Source organism: Trachemys scripta, chromosome 3 (assembly GCF_013100865.1).
Source record: "Trachemys scripta elegans isolate TJP31775 chromosome 3, CAS_Tse_1.0, whole genome shotgun sequence".
Classification (NCBI taxonomy): Eukaryota; Metazoa; Chordata; order Testudines; family Emydidae; genus Trachemys; species Trachemys scripta.
Window position 1 is genome coordinate 166081376 of NC_048300.1, and position 21497 is coordinate 166102872.

Below are 21497 nucleotides of genomic sequence, written 5' to 3' on the forward strand. Positions count from 1 at the left end.
ACAGGGTGCAGAACAGAGAATTTTGGCACAGAGTATTACACAGGTATGAATTGCATTTTTACTCTTTAGATATGGATCTTATCTTACCCCAGCCTATCATCACAGAGAAGAGAACCATATAATAAATGTTTGAAATAATGGTGACCCATCACTCATATTCAGTGGTTATCCAATTATGATATTTTGCAAACAACTTTGTGAGAGAGATTTTCACATACATTTCCCAATTTCCCCACTACCAGGTTCTCAAAGTGTTTTAGTCTGCGGGGCACCAGCAGAGGCTCCACAGAGCATAGTTTAAAGAAATGTTGCAATTAAAAGCAACTCAGAAGCACTTCACTGAATAAACCTAGTAGTTTCAAACAGTGATATCTGTTGCACAAAAGCAATATAGCTTTTACCACAAAGAAAACATTGTGCATATGTAACCCACACACCTCCTAGGTGTGGTACTCTGTCCCCTCTAGTGGCACTGAGACCACTTAGAGATTAATGAGTCTGCTACAGCCTTAGCTAAAAACCATGTGGCTTTTAGCTCATGCAGTAGAGTAGAGGTGGGCAAACTACGGCCCGTGGGCCACATCCAGCCCGCGGGACTGTCCTGCCCGGCCCTTGAGCTCCCGGCCGGGGAAGCTAGCCACCGGCCCCTCCCCTGCTGTTCCCCCTCCCCTGCAGCCAAGCCGCCATGTGAGCAGCATTCTGGGCGGTGAGGCTGCGCGCTCCTGCAGGCCAGCACAGCAGCGTGTCTGGCTCCAGCCAGGCGGCGCGGCTGCCAGACATGCTGCTCTGAGCGGCATGGTAAGGGGGCGGGGAGCGAGGGGGTTGGATAAGGGGCGGGGGGTCCCAGGGAGCAGTCAGGGGACAGGGAGCAGGGGACGGTTGGATGGGGTGATCAGGAGATGGATAAGTGTGGGAGTCCCAGGGGGCCTGTCAGAGGGCGGGGATAGTGGTCAGGGCAGTCAGGGAGCAGGGGCGGTTGGAGAGGTGGTGGGACCCCAGGAGTGTTGGATAAGGGGTGGGGGGGTCCCAGGAGGGGGCGGTCAGGGGACAAGGAGCAGGGGAGGTTGGATGGATTGGGGGGCTCTGAGGGATGCAGTCAGAGGGCGGGAAGTGGCAGAGGTCAGGGCAGTCAGGTGATGGGGGGTTGGATAGGGGGTGGGGAGGCAGTCAGTGGACAAGGAGCGGGAGGGTTGGATGGGTCGGGAGTTCTGAGGGGGGCAGTCAGGGGTTGAGAAGTGGGAGGGGTCAGATAGGGGGTGGGGGCCAGGCTGTTTGGGGAGGCACAGCCTTCCCTACCCGGCCCTCCATACAGTTTTGCAACCCCAATGTGGGCCTCGGGCAAAAAGTTTGCCCACCCTGCAGTACAGGCTCATGTATGTAGCTTCAGAAATCCCAGTTTTGATCCTACCTGCCGACAACTGGGATCTGTATGTGTTACACATATGCATACTGTGATGACAGTGTGTGCAAAACTGTGGGCATTGAAAATAAATGATCATCCATCTTCATAGTCATCATCTATTTTAAAAAATAGATAGATCGTGGGCCCCCAATTACACAAAGGCACAGGAACAGGTCCATAGGTGCCTCAGTGACCTCTTTAAGCACCTAATATTAATCATCACGATTTGACAATTGTGGGATCTTGGTAAAAGCTAAAAACTGCAGGACCTAGGCCAGTGGTGGGCAACCTGCGTCCCACCAGGGTAATCTGCTGGCAGGCCGCCAGACAGTTTGTTTACATTTGCATGGCCATGGTTCACCGTTCCCAGCCAATGGGAGCTGCGGGAAGCAGAAGCCAGCATGTCCCTGCGGCCCGCGCCACTTCTTGCAGCTCCCATTGGCTGGGAATGGCGAACCGTGGCCATGTAAATGTAAACAAACTGTCTGGCGGCCTGCCAGCAGATTACCCTGGTGGGACGCAGGTTGCCCACCACTGAGCTAGGCCTTCATCCCTGAAATTCCACTGCTTAAATGGAGAACAAGTCTAGCTGTTCCTATTGCACCAAAGGATTGCAGACACCACATACTAGCATAAAAAGCACCTCAAAAACCTAGAGATGGCATCTAAACCTAGTTAACTTTTGATCCCACCATCACAAATTCAGCTGCGACTTAAAAAACATCTGGATTACTCTGATGGAATGGGAGAATGTGTGCCAAATTCAGAATGGATTGATTTATATTACTGATTTTAATCATAATTTAAATCAGCAGGCAGGAAACCTTAATTTAAAGAATCAATTTTATACTTTTGCATTTATACTTTCTATTTATTTTTCTAAAGAAAGTTGATTCTCATTGTTTGCAAAAAGAAGTTCCAAATTATACCTACCAAGGAGGATACACTATAGCTATACACCCTTATTTAAGCAATTATATATCTTAACATTTATTATGTTAGAAAATGGTGAATGACACCTATTTTATTTATTTAATTATTTCATTACCCATCACGTGTGTCAAGCTGCGTTTGAAATTCAATTAAAAATGCACAAAACCAGCATTGTAAAATGTTTTTTTTTTCTTTGTTAATTAAAAACTACCTTAAACATGCATGACAAATAAAGGGGAAAATCCTAAATTTATCAAAATTAATTAATGCATTAAACAAATAAAGTACTAGCTGTATTTAATTAATTGAATGGGTTGTTTCTCATAGACTTTAAGGTCAGTAAGGACCATCGTGATCATCTAGTCTAACCTCCCGCACGGACCAAGGAGTTTAACATGTAAACAAGTCACAGGCTCAAACAAAAGCCCATGGTGCAATGAAGGTTGTTTCTGGTCAGCATGTCCTTCAAGATTTGAAATCTAGCAGATCTCATCCTCTCAGACCTCATTTTTATTCAGAGATTGGAAGAGGAAAACAAGCTTTTCTTCTTTTTCAAGTCCCAATCCATTTTTCAACTTTGAATGAATTAATCATTGAAATGAACTAGCTGAATAAACTGAAAAGAAGAAAATATTCTCTCTGCATCTGCAGAAGAGAGTACTGCTGTCAAAAGCTGGCTTAGCTGTTCACCAAAACCTAGTTCCAGGTGCTTAGCCAGTGACTTCCACCAGTTCAGTAACCTTTCTTTAAAACTTTAGCAACAAGCATACTTTTTTGAAATGTAGTTTAAATGACCTTATTAGATTATAGTAAATGTAGTCCTTAATATAGGTTGCCATGTTTTCACACTTTAAATAGATTATTTTTACAAAGAAAAATGCATGTAAGAATTTTTTTTTAAATCAACTTTTATCTACCAGGACTAAATTTAGGCAACAACATTTGGACAAGGAGGTGCAGATGAAAATTATCTGGACCAGCACAATACAATTGCCAAATTAGAGTTTTTGCAAATTTCTTTTATCAGGAAGTGTTGAGACCCAGATTTTTTTGGTTAAATAGTAAAAGCAACACTCATTCTCCATTTCAGTAACATAGTTATCTAGTTTGTGGCCAAAATCTGGAAGGATCGAAATGTCAGAGCAGTGTTTTGGGGCCAGATTTGTAAAGTGCAGTAGTAGTAGCTATGTTCTGCATTCCAATGAAAACTGAAGGCTTGAAAACTACCATGATCCCCTAGAATCCCAGTACCAGACTGAGGCTTTTGTAGCACTCACTGTTGCACTGAGCGGCAATAACATCTTTTTAGTTTGTATGTTTTTGCTGAAGTACTAGTAGATCAATTTGTTTTGTATTTAAGCTGTGTGATTTGCAAGGTGGGGGACCAAAAACTTTAGCCAGATCCACATTCCAGCAGTTCCCAAAGCTGAGTTTTTATGGCACACTACTGCCAGGATGTATTGGAGCCAGGGAGTTATTGGTATAAGAGGAGTAGCTAACTTAAGCCTGGTCTACATTACAGAGTTAGGTCGATGTAAGACAGCTTTCATCGAGCTCACTGTGTAAGCGTCTACACTACAATGTTGCTCCTGCTGATGCAAGTCACCAACTACATCAACTTAATAACTTCACCTCCGTGAGAGGTGTAGTGCTTAGGTCAACGTAGTTAGGTGAATGCAGTGTTAGTGTAGACACTGCGTTGCCTACATTAGACTGGCGGCTGATTGGTTTTGTGAGAGTAGCAAGTTGGCAACCCTAATACCCTTGCCTCGCACTGTGCCCCACACCTCCTCTGAGGCCCCGCCCCCACTCACTCCATGCCCCCTCCCTTTGTTGCTCACTCTCCCCACCCTCACTCACTCATTTTCACTGGGCAGGCTCAGGGGGCTGGGGTGAGGGCTCCGACTGGGGGTGCAGGCTCTGGGGTGGGGTTAGGGATGAGGGATTTGGGGTGCAGGAAGGGGCTCTGAATTGAGGGGTGGAGCCAAAGGGTTTGGAGTATGAGAGGGGGGCTCCCGGTCAAGGCAGGGGGCTGGGGTGTGGGAGGAGGTATGGCTCTGGGCTGAGGGTGCAGGTGCCAGGGTGGGGCCAGAAATGAGGGGTTCAGGGTGTGGGAGGGGGCTCTGGGCTGGGGCAGGGGGTTGGAGTGCAGGGGAAGGGTTCCGGCTGGAGTTGCAAGCTCCGATGTGTGGCCGGGGATGAGGAATTTGGGGTGCAGGATAGGCCTCTGGGCTGGGACCGAGGGGTTCGGAGGGTGGTAGCAGGATCAAGGATGGGGCAGAGGGTTGAGGCATGGGGGTGGGGGAGTGAGGGCTCCGGCTGGGGTGTGGGCTCTGGGGTGGGGATGAGGGGTTTGGAGTGCAGGAGGGTGTGGTAGATTGTGATCGAGGGGTTTGGAGGGCAGGAGGGGGATCAGGGCTGGGGGAGGGGGTTGGGGCACAGGAGGGGGCCAGGGATGCAGGCTCCGGGTGGCACTTACCTTAAGCAGCTCCCAGAAGGAGCAGCATGTTCCCACTCTAGCTCCTACACGGAGGCGCAGCCAGGTGGCTCCGCCCCATCCGCAGGCGCTGCCCCCACAGCTCCCATTGGCCCTAGTTTCCAGCCAATGGGAGCTGCGGAGGCAGCATGCAGAGCCCCGTTTGCCCCTACGCGTAAGAGCTGGTGGGGGACATGCCAGCTACTTCCCAAGAGCCATGCGGAGGCTAGCAGGGAGCCTGCCATCTCCGCTGAATGGCACCGCCAACCAGACCGTCAACGGCCTGGTCAGCAGTGCTGACTGGAGCTGCCAGGTTCCCTCCTGACAGCCAGGAGCCCTGCTGCGCTAATACTCGGAACAGCGGGCCTCCGGCTGACAGCCCCAGGCTCAGGCTGCCAGGGTTACCACCTGGCTAATCTTTGATCAGCCAGGTTGGGCTTTTTTATGGATTTGCCAGTTGCCAGAAAAATTACTTAATCTGTAGTTTTTTTTCTTTTTTTTAAACGTGGGTCTAAAGATTTGCATTATTATCACAATACACTGGAATATCTAACGTTAAAAGTTTCTCTGTTCAGCTACAGATGCTGCAGTGCTCCCACTTTCACAGTTTAAGTAAGAAAATGATGTTAATCATATTTATAGGTGTTCTCTCTCTAAATACTATACGTGACTGTTGAAGGTGGTGGACTGCGGAGTTGGCTTGTGATTGGGGTTGCAGCAGGCTTGCTTTGTGGAGCAGGGGAATGTCTTTTTTTTTTTTTTTTTTTTTTTTTTTGCTTTTCAAAGGTAGTAACCCTGTCTGGCTGACAGTCCCAGGCAGCGGGGCTACGGCTGCCAGTGCACCACCATGCCTCACACTGACAGTGAAATCAATGCAAGCGCTCCTGGTGAGGACTCACACTGTTGACAGAAGGAGCTAGTGTGGATATGCCAAGCTGTTTTAATTACTGCAGTGGCTGTACATCAAAGTAACTTAAGTCAATTTTGAGATATAGGCTAGGGTTGCCAATTTTCTAATCACACAAAATCGACCACCCCTGCCCTGTCCCTTCTCCAAGGCCCCGCCCCCCACTCCATCCCCCCTCCCTCTGTCGTTCATTCTTCCCACCTTCACTCACTTTCACTGGATTGGGGTACGAGCTCTGGGATGAAGCCAGGGATGAGAGGTTCTGGGTGGAGGAGGGGGGCTCTGGACTGGGGCAGGAGGTTAGGGTAAGGGCTCTGGACTGGGGCAGTGGATTGGGATGCGGGAAGGGCTGAGGGCTCCAGCTAGGGGTGCGGGTTCTGGGGATGAGGGATTTGGGGTGGAGGAGGGGACTCCAGGCTGGGGCAGAAGGTTGGGGTGCAGGGTCCCGGCAGCCCTCTGAGGAATCGGCTGCCAGGTCCCTGCAGCCTCTAGGTACATGGATGGCCAGGCAGTTCTGCACGGTCTGCTATCTTCACATCCACAGATGCTGCCCCTCACAGCTCCCAATGGTCACAGTTCCCGGCCAATGGGAGCTGCAGAACCGGCACTAGCAGCAGGGGCAGCATGCAGACCCTCCCAGTTCCTGGCCACCGCAGCGCCTAGGGGCTGCAGGGGCCTGGTGGCCTCTTCCAGGAGCAGCACAGAACTAGGGCAGGTAGGGAGCTTGCCTTGGCCCTACGGTCCCGCTGTGCCACCGACTGGATTTTTAACAGCCCAGTCAGCAGCGTGCTGGTCAAAAACCAGATGCCTGTCAACCCTAGGATAGACTTGTCCTCATTCTCCATCTAACCAATGGAAGTTGGGAAGATAGGACCCAAGGATCCCAAAGGACCACTATCCTTTCCCAGAAAACACAGCACCGTCAATACTCACTTCTTGTAACACTCTCTAAAGGCTCCTGGGTGCGGCTTTACAGTACAGGGGACAGGAGAGAGGACGCTGCCAGGCCCAAACTCGACCTCTCATCACTCAGTGCGTGCGTGCAAGGTGAAGGAAGGACCCCCGAGAGCTGCTCACCTGGGACAGGTGCAGCAGGGACAGGAGTGTCTATTCAAGGGCCTGATTTTTACACACACCTACCCGCCAACACCATGATGGGTGTATTGGTTGGACTGGCTAGTCGGGCCCCGCTGCCTTTGCCAGACTCTGCGAGCATATTTTTTAAATCGTTTTATTCACTACCGCACTTCCCATCAGGCATAAACAAAGGACGGCTTTAACGAGTGGCGCCGCAAAGCGCGGCGAGGTTTGCACGACAGTCCGGAGAAGGGAAGAAGGAAGGACCCCTCTTCTTTGGTGCTGCCCGGAAAGGAAGATGGCGGCCGAGGTAAAGTCTGTCCTCTTCGTGTGTCTGGGTAAGTGCGGGGCGGCCGCGCAGGCAGGACTGGAGCGGGGATGTGTCCCCAGGGCTGGGGTGGGAAGGGGTCAGAGGCGCCTGGGGGTTGAGGCACCCAGGGTTGTTGGATGGAGAGAGGGCCGTTCCCGCCTCCCTCCGGGACAGCCGCAGGCGGGTGGGGAGGGCATTAGCAGGATCCCTACTGGGGAGGGGGTAGAAGTGGAGTCCATCCCCTCCCCCCGACAGCAGGCCGGAAAGGTGGAAATTAGCAGGTCCCCTGCTGGGAAGGAGAGAGGAGTAGAGTTCGTTCTCCCCTACCCTGAATAGGGTTCCCCCTCCCCACCAGGAAGGAGTAGACGGTGAGTAAACTAGTGGGGGGCTTTCTTGGGGAGGAGGTAGATGTGCACCGGGCATAGGGGAGGAGCTCATGGCAATGTAATAAACACTTCTGGTATCTCCTACCCACCATCATTCCCCTTCCTAATCTATTTGCCCACTCCCGACAAGCTGTTATCTCTGCCCGGAGGGCTTGATACAATGTCACAGTAAGTGTAACGCTAGGCTGTGTGTTCATGTGTAGTACCTACCTGCCAAAGTTTACAGAGAAGTTGCTGGTTATGATACTATTCAGTGTTTTCATCGATGAGTTGACTAATGGGGCAGAGTGTATGCTTATAAATTGTGCACGTGACACCAGGCTTGCAGGGGTTGCAAACAAATTGGAGAATTTTCTGAAATCAACAAGATGAATATCAGTGAAGAGAAATGAGTAGTATTTCACTTATGAAGGAAAAATTAAATGTTCTGTTGCAAAATGGGGAATAACTGACTAATTGATGGTACTGCTGGAAAGGATCTGCAAATTAGTGGATTACAAATTGAATATGAGTTAATAATGTAATGCAGTTGTGAAAAGGGTTAATATCTTTTTGAGGTGTATTAACCAGAGTGTCATATGTAAGACACAGGAGGTAAATGTTCCCCTCCACTCTGCACTGATGAGGCCTCATCTGGAGTACTGTGTCCAGTTATGGACTCCACACTTTAGGAAAGATGTGGACAAACTGGAGAGAGTCCAGAGAACAACAAAAATTATAAAAGGTTTAGAAAATCTGACCTATGATGAAAGGTTAAAAAAACTGGGCATCTTTAGTATTGAGAGAGAGGACTGAGGGGAATCTGACAGATGTCTTCAAATATGTTAAGGGCTCTTATAAAAATAACTATATTTAATTTTTCTCTATGTCCACTGAAGGCAGGGCAAGAAGTAATGGGCTTAATCTGTAGCAAGGGAGATGTAGGTTAAATATTAGGAAAAACTGCCTAATATAATGGTAGAAAAGGTCTGGAATAGATTTCCAAGGAAGGTTGTGGAATCCCCATCATTGGGAGGTTTTTAAAGAACAGGTTAGACCTGCCAAAAATTATCTAGGTTTACTTGGTCCTTTCTTGGTGCAGGGGGCTGGACTAGATGACTTCTGACGGTTCCTTACAGACCTATGTTTCTATGATTCTCTGAATCTGGCTACCTGGCCCTTAAAATCTCCCTGGTGCACTGGAAGATGATCCTTGAGAAGACAAGTCTTCATTTGTTAAATTAGAACTGTGTTATGGAAACATCAGTAAAGATATGTTTGCATAGTTGGCAGCCGGTTTCAAGTGGAGTGCCCCAAGGGTCGGTCCTGGGGCCGGTTTTGTTTAATATCTTTATTAATGATCTGGAGGATGGTGTGGACTGCACTCTCAGCAAGTTTGCAGATGACACTAAACTAGGAGGCGTGGTAGATACACTAGAGGGTAGGGATCGGATACAGAGGGACCTAGACAAATTAGAGGATTGGGCAGAAAAAAACCTGATGAGGTTCAACAAGGACAAGTGCAGAGTCCTGCACTTAGGACGGAAGAATCCCATGCACTGCTACAGACTAGGGACCGAATGGCTAGGTAGCAGTTCTGCTGAAAAGGACCTAGGGGTCACAGTGGACGAGAAGCTGGATATGAGTCAACAGTGTGCTCTTGTTGCCAAGAAGGCTAACGGCATTTTGGGCTGTATAAGTAGGGGCATTGCCAGCAGATCGAGGAACGTGATCGTTCCCCTTTATTCGACATTGGTGAGGCCTCATCTGGAATACTGTGTCCAGTTTTGGGCCCCACACTACAAGAAGGATGTGGAAAAATTGGAAAGAGTCCAGCGGAGGGCAACAAAAATGATTAGGGGTCTGGAGCACATGACTTATGAGGAGAGGCTGAGAGAACTGGGATTGTTTAGTCTCCAGAAGAGAAGAATGAGGGGGGATTTGATAGCAGCCTTCAACTACCTGAAGGGGGGTTCCAAAGAGGATGGAGCTCGGCTGTTCTCAGTGGTGGCAGATGACAGAACAAGGAGCAATGGTCTCAAGTTGCAGTGGGGGAGGTCCAGGTTGGATATCAGGAAAAACTATTTCACTAGGAGGGTGGTGAAACACTGGAATGCGTTACCTAGGGAGGTGGTGGAGTCTCCTTCCTTGGAGGTTTTTAAGGCCCGGCTTGACAAAGCCCTGGCTGGGATGATTTAGCTGGGAATTGGTCCTGCTTTGAGCAGGGGGTTGGACTAGATGACCTCTTGAGGTCCCTTCCAACTCTGATATTCTATGATTCTATTATATGCACACAATCTGCTTTGCATTTGTAAATAAATATTCATTACACAGCAAATTACAGTTTAGTGCTTGATAATGTCTTCTGTCTGCAGTAAATAAAACAGATAATAACCATTAATTGAGCACATCTAGACTGTAAGCTTTCTGGGGCAGGGACATGGTTTACTCTGTGTGTCTAGTCCAGTGTTAAATAATACTAGAGAAACTTGGGAATGGAGAGAATAGATCATATTCACTATTTTCAGGGAAGAACTAACAAAGTCAGAAAGTACAAGTGATAGGGTGAAACCACTAAACCACTGACAATAAATGTTGTCAACTTCCCTGGAATTTCCCCTCATCTTATATTAGCTATCCAAAAGAGTTGGTGCCATATGACAACAAAGGCTGAATGATGTGGGAAACAGCTTTCTTTTTTAATAACTGCTGACCTGTCAAAGTTTCATTCATTTAAAGTATTTTAAGACTGCATTGAGCTTTTCATCTGCCAGTGTTGGGTTTTGCTGTGTTTCAGTAGTTATCTAAAATTTCCCCTGTGCCCTAAAAGGTAGTCTTGATACATTAGTAAAATTTTAAGTATATGTAATATTTTTGATTAAAAAGAATAAAATCAATCAATTCAAAAATATGAATGTTATTTTTAACACACACTGCAAATATCTGAAATTTTCAATATTTCAAGTGTTCAGTTGTTTGAAGGGAGAGACAGCCTGTCATTTCTGAAGTTATCCCATATGCACTTGAGAGTTGATTCCAGAGAGTACAAGTATTCATGTGAAGTCAGGTTGTTTACTTCTATATTTGTTTTGAAAAACTAATAGTCAAATATTCACTTAACATCTGTTTTCTATTTGTAACAAGAGAAGCAGATATTCATTACGCAGCAAAATATAATCTAATAGTTGCATAATTAGATTGCTTCTGAATTTTTTCCTACCACAGAACAATAAATGAAGCATCCAGCAACATATGTAACCCAAATACATAAAAAGGAATTGGAACTGAGAAGAGGTGAACAGGTTGCAGTTTTTATTTAATTTAAGGGAAGACATTTAAAAAAAAAAATTTACTCTTCTTACACTTGTGTAGTACCTTTTGTTTTAGGAGCTCCCCCATTAATTTACCTAATGCCACTAATAGGCAGATAATTATACCTTAAATGCAGATTGTTAGATTCTGTCTCTCTCATAGTTGACTTTGTCCAAGGGCATGCAACGAGTTAGAGCTCCTGAGTTCTATTCCTAACTTTCAATCCTCTGCTCTATCCCCTATTCATTTTACAGAAGTTACAAACATTACATTTGACATACTGATTGAAAAGTCTCAGCCATATGAGCTATAGCTCACATATGTAAACTCTGCTGGTCACTTCACTTGAAAGGCTTCAATAAGAATCACTTTTGTTTTATGCTTCAAGTAGTTGGAGTTGAAGGGAGATGTCCTTGCTATTAAAAAGTGAGTGAAGAAAAAAAGGAATCTTTTGGAGAAAACTACCATACATCCAGTTGCTTTCCTCACACATGAAAAATATTTTTTTTTATTTTTATTTCAAAAGCTTTTGTAGCTTTATTAAGTTATGATCTCAGAAGCTCACATAGCAAGGAAGTCAGCTCAGATATGTATTTGAACAGAAGGTCCCAGAATATAGCCAAATGTGTAGCTGGTGAAACATTAAATGATATACTCTGCTCCGATACATATTGGAGCAATGCCCTGCTTAGTGCTTGTTTACATTAGAGAAATTTGCACTAGTATAACTACACTAATGCAAACCCTTAATGTGTATGCACTGCACCAATCTAAAGTGGGGGTTACACAGGTGCAGTTTACTCTGATGATTCCAGATTAAGTTGCATTGATGTAAACTCATCTTTATAATGATGCTGCATATGTACATTACCAGTGCAAATTTCTATAATGTAGACAGTGGATGAGGGACATTGTGTTTCTTCATCTGTGGGATCCTGATTGTAATCCTTTAAAAAAAATAATCCATGCACTTTTTGCAGGAGTTGTTGGATGGCTTTTGTGTTCTGGTGAAATTCCAATTGATCTTATTTATTATAAAATTAGGTAATATGTTTTGCATGCTTGTATTCCCCCTACAGTTTCAATTAGATGTGCAATCCTTTACTTGTATTGAAGTAGTATATAGCAGTGCTTCTCAAACATTTTTTTTCACGGACCACATGAAAATTGCTGAGGGTTTCGGTGGACCACTTAATGATCTTTCCAAATGTTATTTGTACCATTAGCTAACTATTGTAAAGTGCTTTGGATAAAAGCGCTATATAAAAAAACCTTAATAATAATGAACTTTTTTTTTTGTTCTGCAAATAAAAGCATACAACTCATATTTTAATATCAGTAGTCTTTCCTTTCTAATGTGTGCTCTCTCCTCCCCCCTGGTTGCAGTCCCCGAGCTGCAGCAGCCCCTGAGCTGGGGCTGGGAAGGAGAGCCGTCTCTCCCTGGCAGCCGCAGCCCTGGAGCTGGGGAAAGTCACCTCTTTCTCTGGCCACCACAGCCCTGCATGTCCCAAATTCTCCCCACCTCCTCTTCTCACCCCACTGTTCCCTCCCACCTTCCCCCTATTCCCTCCCAAGGCCACCACCTAACCTTACATGTGTCTTCTTCAGGGTCCAGGTACCTAATTAGTGGAGCCACGCCTATGCGGCTCCACTAATTAGGTGGGTGGTCCTTCATTGTATGCAGCTGTCCAGGCGTACACCTTAGAGGGAATTATCTGCGGAGCACCTGAATGGAGCTCGCAGACCACTGTTTGAGAACCTCTGGTATATAGGGTTTTCATGCAATATCACATATCCAGAAGTGTATTCTGCCCCCTCCCTCCCTCGTCCCACATTGCCATGAAGCATTCTGCCTATAGAAAAATCAAGTTTCATCACTCAACCATGCTAACATTACTTCTCTCTTAGTGGAGGGACCCCTTCTTCTAAGAAAATAGTCCATTCTTCATATGTGTTCTGTCCATGATGTCTGCTAAATCCGTCAAGAAGGGTGTCAATTGGCATCATGTTATCACTTGCCCCAGTTAATCATTGCAGGGCTGAGGCATATTGCGGGTACAATATGGGGAAGTTTGCATTTTTCTCCTGTCTGTGATACCTAGTTTGTTGCTTAAGAGATTGAAAGGAAAAGACTATACACAAAATAGACATCACTTTCTATATGGTGGCTTTCCAAATAGATTTACCAGTGTGGCATATGTATGTGCCATAGTGTTTGGGAAATAATAAATTATATGTACTACAAAAGAACCACATTTTTTTGCTAACTGCAGATGCACATACTATGTTGCATTTTAATTACCACAAGTTCTGTATGTTCATAAAATGTGAAGACCTTATTTATTGTAATAAGATAATTTGCACAAAAGGGGTCAGAACTAAGTTGCTTCAGAGTCTTAATTCTGAATTTCTGGACATGACTGACAAAGTCTCGAAAGTTAATGTTGCATTATAATATCTTAGTTCCTCTTCCATCTTTTTTAATGAATTAAATGACTTTCACAGATCTTCTAGAGGGAAGAGAAATCTGTTAATTACTGTAGGGTTACTTTCTTTTGTTGAATGACCCTTCAAAAGGTGATGTTAATAAAGCATTAATTTAAACTTTTTAAAAAGTGATCTCATCTTATTGTGCACACTGTCAAAAATCACCACCAGGTACTGTTCAAAATCAAAAATGGAACTCTGATTTTTGTGAAGTGAAAGAAAGTGACTTCCCTTCAACAGAAATATAAATGGAAATACAAATATACCCTATTGATTTGAGTGTGAACTAAAACATCAAAGAAGTGTAATTGTTTGTTTTATATCAAGCACGCTGTAACAGAATATTAAATGATAACAGCTATTGTATCCGTGAGAAGCTTCAGAATAGATTCATCTGGGTAGCAAGTATTACTGGATTGCTTAAGCTATAATTTAGTATCCACCACTCACCTGAAGGTCTATAACCATGTTATATAACTTTCCTTCAACTTATTTTAGTGTGCAATGTGTAATAGGCTGAAAGTGAAATGTATTTCAGGCTTATTTAATGTTTCAGTTTAATTATGTGGCAAGACAGTTACTTCAACCAGTGGCACACCAGCAAAACCCCGTTGTCCTCTCAGTAGGTTACTATGTGTCCAGTAACATTCCTTTTCTTTACAGGCTACTCCTTCAAACAGTTATTCACTGTTTAAAAATCTGCCTTTGACAGGATGGATTAATTTTAAATCACCATTTTTAATCATAATTTAAATCAGCAAGCAGGAAACCTTTACTTAAATCATCCATTTTAATCTTGTTTTGCATCTATTCTTTTTGTTTTCCTAAAGACAGGTTCATTCACATTGGTTGGTATAATCATGAAAGCATGTTGATTTGCAAGTAAATATAGCCTTTACACTAAATTTTGTATTTCTTTTTGCTAACCATGAGGATGCACCATATACATTTATTTAAGCAATTACACAGCTACATACATGTATGTAGATTCTTAATTTTTATATTTTTATTATTTTGGAAAATAAAATGGTTTTTTTATTATTATATTAATTTTTTTGCTCATGATTTGTCAAGCTGCATTTGGAAATTTGAATTAAATTAAAAATTCAGAGAAATGCGTTTTAAAATTGTATATTTAAATAAAAACTACCTTAGAGTGTTGGTTACATAAAATTTCCTTTTTTTCTTTATCAGAAACATCTTTTGCATTTAAAATGAATTGATTTATTAAACAAAACAGGAAGGGTTAACGGTTAGTGACTTTAATTGATTGCTTCTGGTCACCATGCCCTTTGAGTTTTTAGAGCTATTAGAGGTCATCCTCGCCCTCCTCAATTTTATTCGTGGATTGGCGAAGGAAAACAAGCTTTCCTACTTTTTTCAGCTCCCATTTAGTTTCGCAAACTTGAATGAACTAGTCCAAATTAAGGAAACACACTCTGTGCACCTCCAGAAGAGGCTACTGCCATCAAAAGTAGCTCAACAACCCCTAGTTCCAGGTGCTGAGCCAGTGCCTTCTGCCAAATCAGTGGTTTGACTTTTCTTGAATCTTCAACAGAATACTTTATTACCTTCCCTTTGATTCTGAAGGAATGGAAGTATAATGTTTTCCTACAATGAGAGGATATCATACTTTTTAGTTATCATGAACATAAATGGCATATCCAATAACATAACTGTGCTTTCAGTTTTCCAAAACATTTGAAGTGGGGAAAAGGTAGAATATGAAAAAGCAGACTGTGGGATGAAAGTTTTATTTATGGGGGCATCATTAAAAAGAGGAGCCCAAACAATAGCAATGGCAGACTCTTGCTTTGGTATTAAACTTTATTTAATTTGGGCAAGGATATGAGATATTCCCAAATATTTTTAGCATTCTACAGTGTTTGTTTAATACAGTTTTAAGGGGTAAAAAGGCAACTTGTAATGGAAAGTTTTCTCTCAGCAACAATGCTGGCCATTAAGATAAATACTTCAAGCAAACTTTTGCAAATCATCCAGTAAATCATAGTCAGAAATGTATCCTACTTGTTGCCAGTGCACAGGGGATTTATGGGGATGGGACAGCTGAAGACCCTAGAAGTTCCCGACTGTTATGAGTAAAACTATGAAAGACAAAGACAGAAAATGTCAGTACTAACATCCATTTGGGATACAGCCCAAAATTCTGCTTTTTCCATTATGGTTACAGAAAGTCTTTCTGTAGAGGGGGACAAAAAAAGCAATGTAATTACACCATACAAGAGGGTTATCCGATTTAAGATCAAATGCAGGGGATACACGACCCCTTGTGTGACAAGCTCTATGGGGCAGTACCTTCATTTCCCTAGTGCAGTGAGATGGACATAAACAGAGACTGCTCCAGAGTCCTTGGCTTGACTCCACTGCTGTGGATTCACCTGGGGATATGATAAAATAAACTGTCAAAGTACTATGTGAACTAAAATCCTGTCCTATCTTGCTTTTTTTACCATAGATAAACTTTAGTTCAATCTCTTGTTTCTTTAGGGAACATTTGCCGATCACCCATAGCTGAAGCAGTTTTTAGAAAACTTGTAACTGATGAAAACATTGAAAATAAGGTCAGTTTATTTTTACTGTTGCCAAAATATACTTTCTTCTAGGCAGTCAGTATTATGTAAGCCGTGGGAAGGAAAACATAAACATTTGAATTTGTTTCTCTGTAGTGGAGAATAGACAGTGCAGCAACATCTACTTATGAAATAGGCAACCCTCCTGATTTTCGGGGACAGACTTGTATGAGGAAGCATGGCATTACCATGAATCATATTGCCAGACAGGTACTGTACTCTTATTTCCTTTAAATATGTATTTGTGTTTTTGTTGTTGTTGTTGTTGCAGTGGATGACAGACAGTGGTGCCATTTCTGACTGGAATGTGGGGTGCTCCCCAGATGCAAGGGCTTTAAGCTGTCTAAGAAATCATGGCATTGAGACAGCCCATAAAGCACGGCAGGTATAAAAAAGAGTACATTTTATTTCTTGACAGAACTAATAATTTTGTTCAGCCATAATTTCTCATACCAGTCGCAACAGCTACTTGGTGAGTATATGGTATGGTGTCAAATTGAATATTAAATATTAAGAGGATTGACTATTAAGTGAGATTTTTTCAAAAGCACTCAGCATTGGCTTCACTCTTCTAGTTGAAGTCAATGGGAGGAGAGTTAGGCCAACAGTTGAGTGACTTTGAAAACCCTACCTTTAAATGTTCAATATGCTTTCTCTGAGGCATATTTCTTCTATTTTGAATAATTTTGTATTGTCTTATCTTGTGAGTCCATGGCACATCCCATGCATGTGAAGGAACTGATAGGTACTTTGGAAGGGCAGCATTTATATTGTACAGATCCAATAGATGACTTGGCTTGTACTCTGCCCTGGTACTGCTGCTCTTAGGGTCAAAATTCTTTGAGTTGAGAGAGCTCCTGTCTCACACTAAGGAGCTCAGACCCAAGAGTGAAAATAATATCAAAATATCTTCAAAGGAGAATTACAACTAAATAATTTTTGTAAACATAACCTTGGGGCAATCTCGCTAAGAGTCAGAGCAGCACCATTCACTAAATGGAAACACAGTCTGAAGTTTTGGAAATGCTCACAACAGTTTTTCTTTAGTGAGTATATTTCAGGCATTGCATTCTAAAGAGATGCATTGAAATAAACATAACTTCATGTATTTAAATAACCTAGACATTCAAATAAATGCACATAACTTATTTCCATTAACTATTCTCTGTGTATAGAGTATTCCTTTAGGACCTGACCTTTCCTTAGCTTGAGTTCATGCCACTAGTTCTTGCATTTGACACAAGATCAAGTATTCTTGTTAGCATCTTTCCTTTTTGTTCCCTTCAGAATTTTGGTAGACCTTATTGAGGTCGTCCTTTATTTTCTCTATTTTCAAAGAGTACACACTTAGTTCCTCTAACCTTTCTGACTACATTCCCTCAATCATGCTAATTGCCCTCCATTGATCTTTCCAGTCTCTTATTTTTATATAACAATGCAAACAGACTTGAACACAACACACTATTGCAAATTTTTCCTCTATTAATACTAGAACAGTTCTGTCTTTTCCATTTACGGGTACCAGATTTCTATTTTATTTTATTTTTTTACTGCTTGCAAGCAGCATACTTACTTTTATTTTTACATTAGATAAGTGGTTCTCAAACTCACCTGTGAAGCTGTTTCAGCTACCATGGTGAAACATGTAGAGGTCTTCAGGGCTTCTTGTAAAGACTCTCCTTTGGTGTTTCTAGATCACTTATGACTAGTTGAACTAAAAAGAAACCAAATCTCTAACACACATGCATGCCTGCATTCTGTGTGACTGCTTCAAATCTTCCTTTGTCAATTTTTTTTTGGGGGGGACGGAATAAATCCAAACATGAAAAAACTTAGTGGAAATATCCGAACAAAATTGCAACATGATCTGGAGAGATTACAGCAAAGGGAACTTAAGGCAATGATGAGTTTGATGATAAAATATATTTCCTCTCCCTGTACGTATAACTAAACACAGGTGTACAGTTTTGCGGGGACAATGACAGGCCAGCAATGTTTGTCCAAAACAACTAATCCTGTTGGTAGGTGTTGATCCAGCTGGAAAAGGATTAATGAGGAGCTTTTTGAAGGCACAAATGGCAGTTGAGTATCCAAAGACAATAGGAGTTAAACATCTAACTGTCCATTTATATCTTTTGAAAATCTCCCCAAAGTGGGTCCTTCTGGCTCTCTAATGAAGCAGATGGTTTAAGACCACACTTAGCAAAGCCCCTCTAGGAAGGGGGAAATCAAAGGTGTAGGCCAAGAAGTATTGAGGTAGAATATTTGGAAGTAGCCAAGCCTAGTGAAAAGGCTTGAGCTGAATTTTGTTTCTTTGCTAATAAAGCCAAATCCAAGGAAGGAGTTGAGCATGTGGATATCTTTTAGAGCAGGTTGGGAAAGTCATCTGCTGGTCGGAAAATAACCAAACACATTAAGGAGAATTTATTCTTTTCTTGGCTCCTTACTGCTGTCCAAATATTATTACTACTTCCTGTAATTAAGCATTATAGTTCTTCAAGTTCCTGTGCATATGGCTCCCACTCATGGTGTGGTTGCACCACTTGCACAGTTCAGAAGCTACAAAAGCAGTGTCCAGTAGGGGTGTCACATGCATTCTCCATATCCTCGAGCCCTACTCCTAAAAAAATAAAGGTCAGTGTGACGCTGCTGAACTGTTTTGGTTGCTTCTAACCAGTAGTCCATCTTGCTTAATATCCTGTCTTCTGACAGTGGCCAGTACCAGATACTTCAGAGGGAATAGAATAGAATAGATCCACCCCTGTTGTCCAGTCCCAGCTTCTTGCAGTCAGAGATTTAGAGACACCCAGAACATGGAGTTGCTTCCCTGCCCATCTTGGCTAATAGCCATTGTTGGACCTATCCTCCATGAACTTACCTCATTCTCTTTTGAACCAAGTTATGCTTTTTGCCTTCTTAAGATCCCTCGGTAAGGAGTTCCACAAGCTAATTGGGCATTGTGTGAAGAAGTACTTCCTTATGTTTTTGTTTTAAACTTGCTGCCTATTAATCTCATTGTGACCCATGGGTCTTGTTATTTACCCCTTTGCATAAAACATTTCCTTATTCACTTTATTCACACCATTCATGATTTTATAGATTTCTATCATATCCGATCTTCATTGTCTCTTTTATAAACTGAACAGTCCCAGGCTTCTTAATCTTTCCTCATCAGGAAACTGTTCTCTTCTCCTAATCATTTCTGTTGCCCTTCTCTGTACCTTTTCCAATTCTAATATATCTTTTCTGAGATGGGATGACCAGAACTGCAAGCAGTAATTAAGATATAGGCATACAATGGATTTATAAAGTGACATGATGGTATTTTCTGTCTTCTTTTCTTTCCCTTTCCTAATATTTCCTAACATTATTAGCTTTTATGACTGAGCAGATGTCTTCAGAGAACTGTCCAAGATGCTTCCAAGATCTTTCTTGATTTAGACCACATCAATTTGTATGTGTGGGATTATGTTTTCCAATATGCATTATATTGCACTTACCAACATTGAATTTCATCTACTATTTTGTTGCCCATCACCCAGTTTTGTGAGATCCTGTTGTAACTCTTTGCAGTCAGCTTGGGACTTAATTATCTTTAGTGACTTTGTATTGTCTGCAAACGTTGCCTAAGAACCTTTGGTGAGGGACCTTATCAAAGACTTTCTGAAAATCCAAGTATGCTATATCCACTGGATCACCTTTGTCCATGTGCTTGTTGACCCCCTCAAAGAATTCTAATAGATTGGTGAGGCATGGTTTCCATTTACAAAAGCCATGTTGACTCTTCCCCAACATATCATGTTCAATCTCTGTGTCTGATAAGTCTGTTCTTTATTATAGTTTCAACCACCTTACCTGGTATTGAAGTTAGGCTTACAAGCCTATAATTGCCAGGTGGATCCTTTTTAAAAATTGGCATCACACAGACTAAATCAAGAATTGGCACTGGAGTTCACCCATCTTCGTGTTTAGACTTCTAGCATTTGTTTAGAAGCAGTTGTTGAATTTGTCAGTATTTAGTTGTCTGCATTCATGTGATGTAGCTGAATGGGACTCTCTTTCATTTGACAGGCTTCTCTTCAGTTCGTATCGTTTATCAACTTCTATCCTCTTCTCTTTGCTAGGATATAGATTATCCACTTTAATAAGTTATTACCTCGTGGATGTCTCTGTCTGAACCTTGTACTCATCCGCAGCTGTTAGCTTTTCCCTTCCCTTAGATTAAAAACTCCTGTATTAATTTTTCATGCCAGCAATCTGGTTCTGTTTTAGTTTAGTTGGAGCCTATCCTTTCTGTATAGGCTCCTCTTTTTTCAAAAAGTTCCTGAGTTCCTAATAAACCTAAATACCTCCTCCAAACACTATCATCTCATTCATACAGCAAGACCCTGCAGTTCTACCTGTCTAATTGACCCTAATTGTGGAACTGGAAGCATTTCAGAGAAGATTACCATGGAGGCCCTGGACTTTAATCTCATATATAGCAGCCTAAATTTGGCCTCCAGGACCTCTCTCCTACCTCTCCCTATGTCATTGGTTCCTACGTATATCACAACCATTGGCATCTCCCCAACATTGCACATACATCTACCTAGAAGTCTGGAGAGGTCTGCAACTTTCACACCCAGCAGCCAGTTCACCATGTGGTTCTCCCAGTCATCAGAAACTCAACTATCTATCAGAAGTATCTAGTTGAGTTACTACTCTTCAAGATCTCTTGTAACGAAGCAATCACCTTCCCCAGTTCTGCAAAAGAGGAGATCAAAACCTCTGGTATCAAAGGAGCAGCTGAAAGCAAAGCTGGGAAAATCTTCTCACTTGTAGGGGTGCAGTACCCGAGGGATCTGCCTCTATTTCAACCCCAAGCTTTAAGGAATTGCTGAAAAGTGAATCAGCACAGGCTTCCATGGTATTGCAGCAGCAATCGAAACATAATCTGGCAGGGTCAGATGCTCCACCAGAGGGACTCCAGCAGCCTGCTTCCTCGGTATAGGCTCAGACAGCATCAGAGAGTTGAGCCTTCACAGCACTGAGAGCATCTCCTCCTGAGAATGGGTGGAAGGCAGTTATGGAATCAGGGCTTTCTCCCCCTTACAAGTGAGGCACTGGGGACTTCTTCAGCACTCTTCTTCAGAGAAACTGTGAATGTCAAAATAACTCCTGAACTGCACTCTCCTTTACTGGACTGTTCTCCTTTTTAACTAAATGTACGTCTACACTACCAGCCGGATCGGCGGGTAGTGATGGATCTATCAGGGATCGATTTATCGCGTCTAGTGTAGACGCGATAAATCGATCCCACCAGTGCTGAGAGGCAAAAGCGGAGTCGATGGGGGAGCCGCGGCAATCGACCCCGTGCCATGAGGATGCGAGGTAAGTCGATCTAAGATACGTCGACTTCAGCTACCCTATTCTCGTAGCTGAAGTTGCGTATCTTAGGGACCCCTGCTGGTTCTGAGCGGGAGGGTTGGCGGGCTTGGCAGGCTCCCTACCCGGCTCCGACCAGCATGTCCCTGCAGCTCCTAGGAGGAGGTGCAGCCAGGAGGGCTCCGCGCACTGCTTCTGCCACAAGTGCCAGCTCCACAGCTCTCATTGGCCGGGAACCGCCCCGCACCCCAACCCTCTGCCCAAGCCCTG

At 43.3% G+C, this 21497-nt stretch overlaps 2 protein-coding genes across 5 annotated transcripts in view; one reads left to right on the forward strand and one right to left on the reverse strand.

Annotated features, from left to right (window-relative positions):
- SH3YL1 (SH3 and SYLF domain containing 1) overlaps positions 1 to 6793 on the reverse strand; it is a 93401-nt gene extending 86608 nt beyond the window's left edge. The window contains exon 1 of the mRNA XM_034766400.1: positions 6652 to 6793. Coding sequence (XP_034622291.1) covers position 6652 — 1 coding nt within the window. The 5' untranslated portion in view covers positions 6653 to 6793. The remainder of the gene's footprint in view (positions 1 to 6651) is intronic.
- A 188-nt stretch (positions 6794 to 6981) lies between these two features.
- ACP1 (acid phosphatase 1) overlaps positions 6982 to 21497 on the forward strand; it is a 34165-nt gene continuing 19649 nt past the window's right edge. Inside the window, exons 1-3 of one of the 4 annotated variants that reach the window (XM_034766402.1) lie at positions 6982 to 7133; positions 15778 to 15851; positions 15957 to 16070. In XM_034766402.1, coding sequence (XP_034622293.1) covers positions 7094 to 7133; positions 15778 to 15851; positions 15957 to 16070 — 228 coding nt within the window. In that variant the 5' untranslated portion in view covers positions 6982 to 7093. Of the gene's footprint in view, positions 7134 to 15777; positions 15852 to 15956; positions 16071 to 16131; positions 16246 to 21497 lie in introns of all 4 variants that reach the window. The other 3 variants (XM_034766403.1, XM_034766404.1, XM_034766405.1) reach the window with 3 other exon arrangements.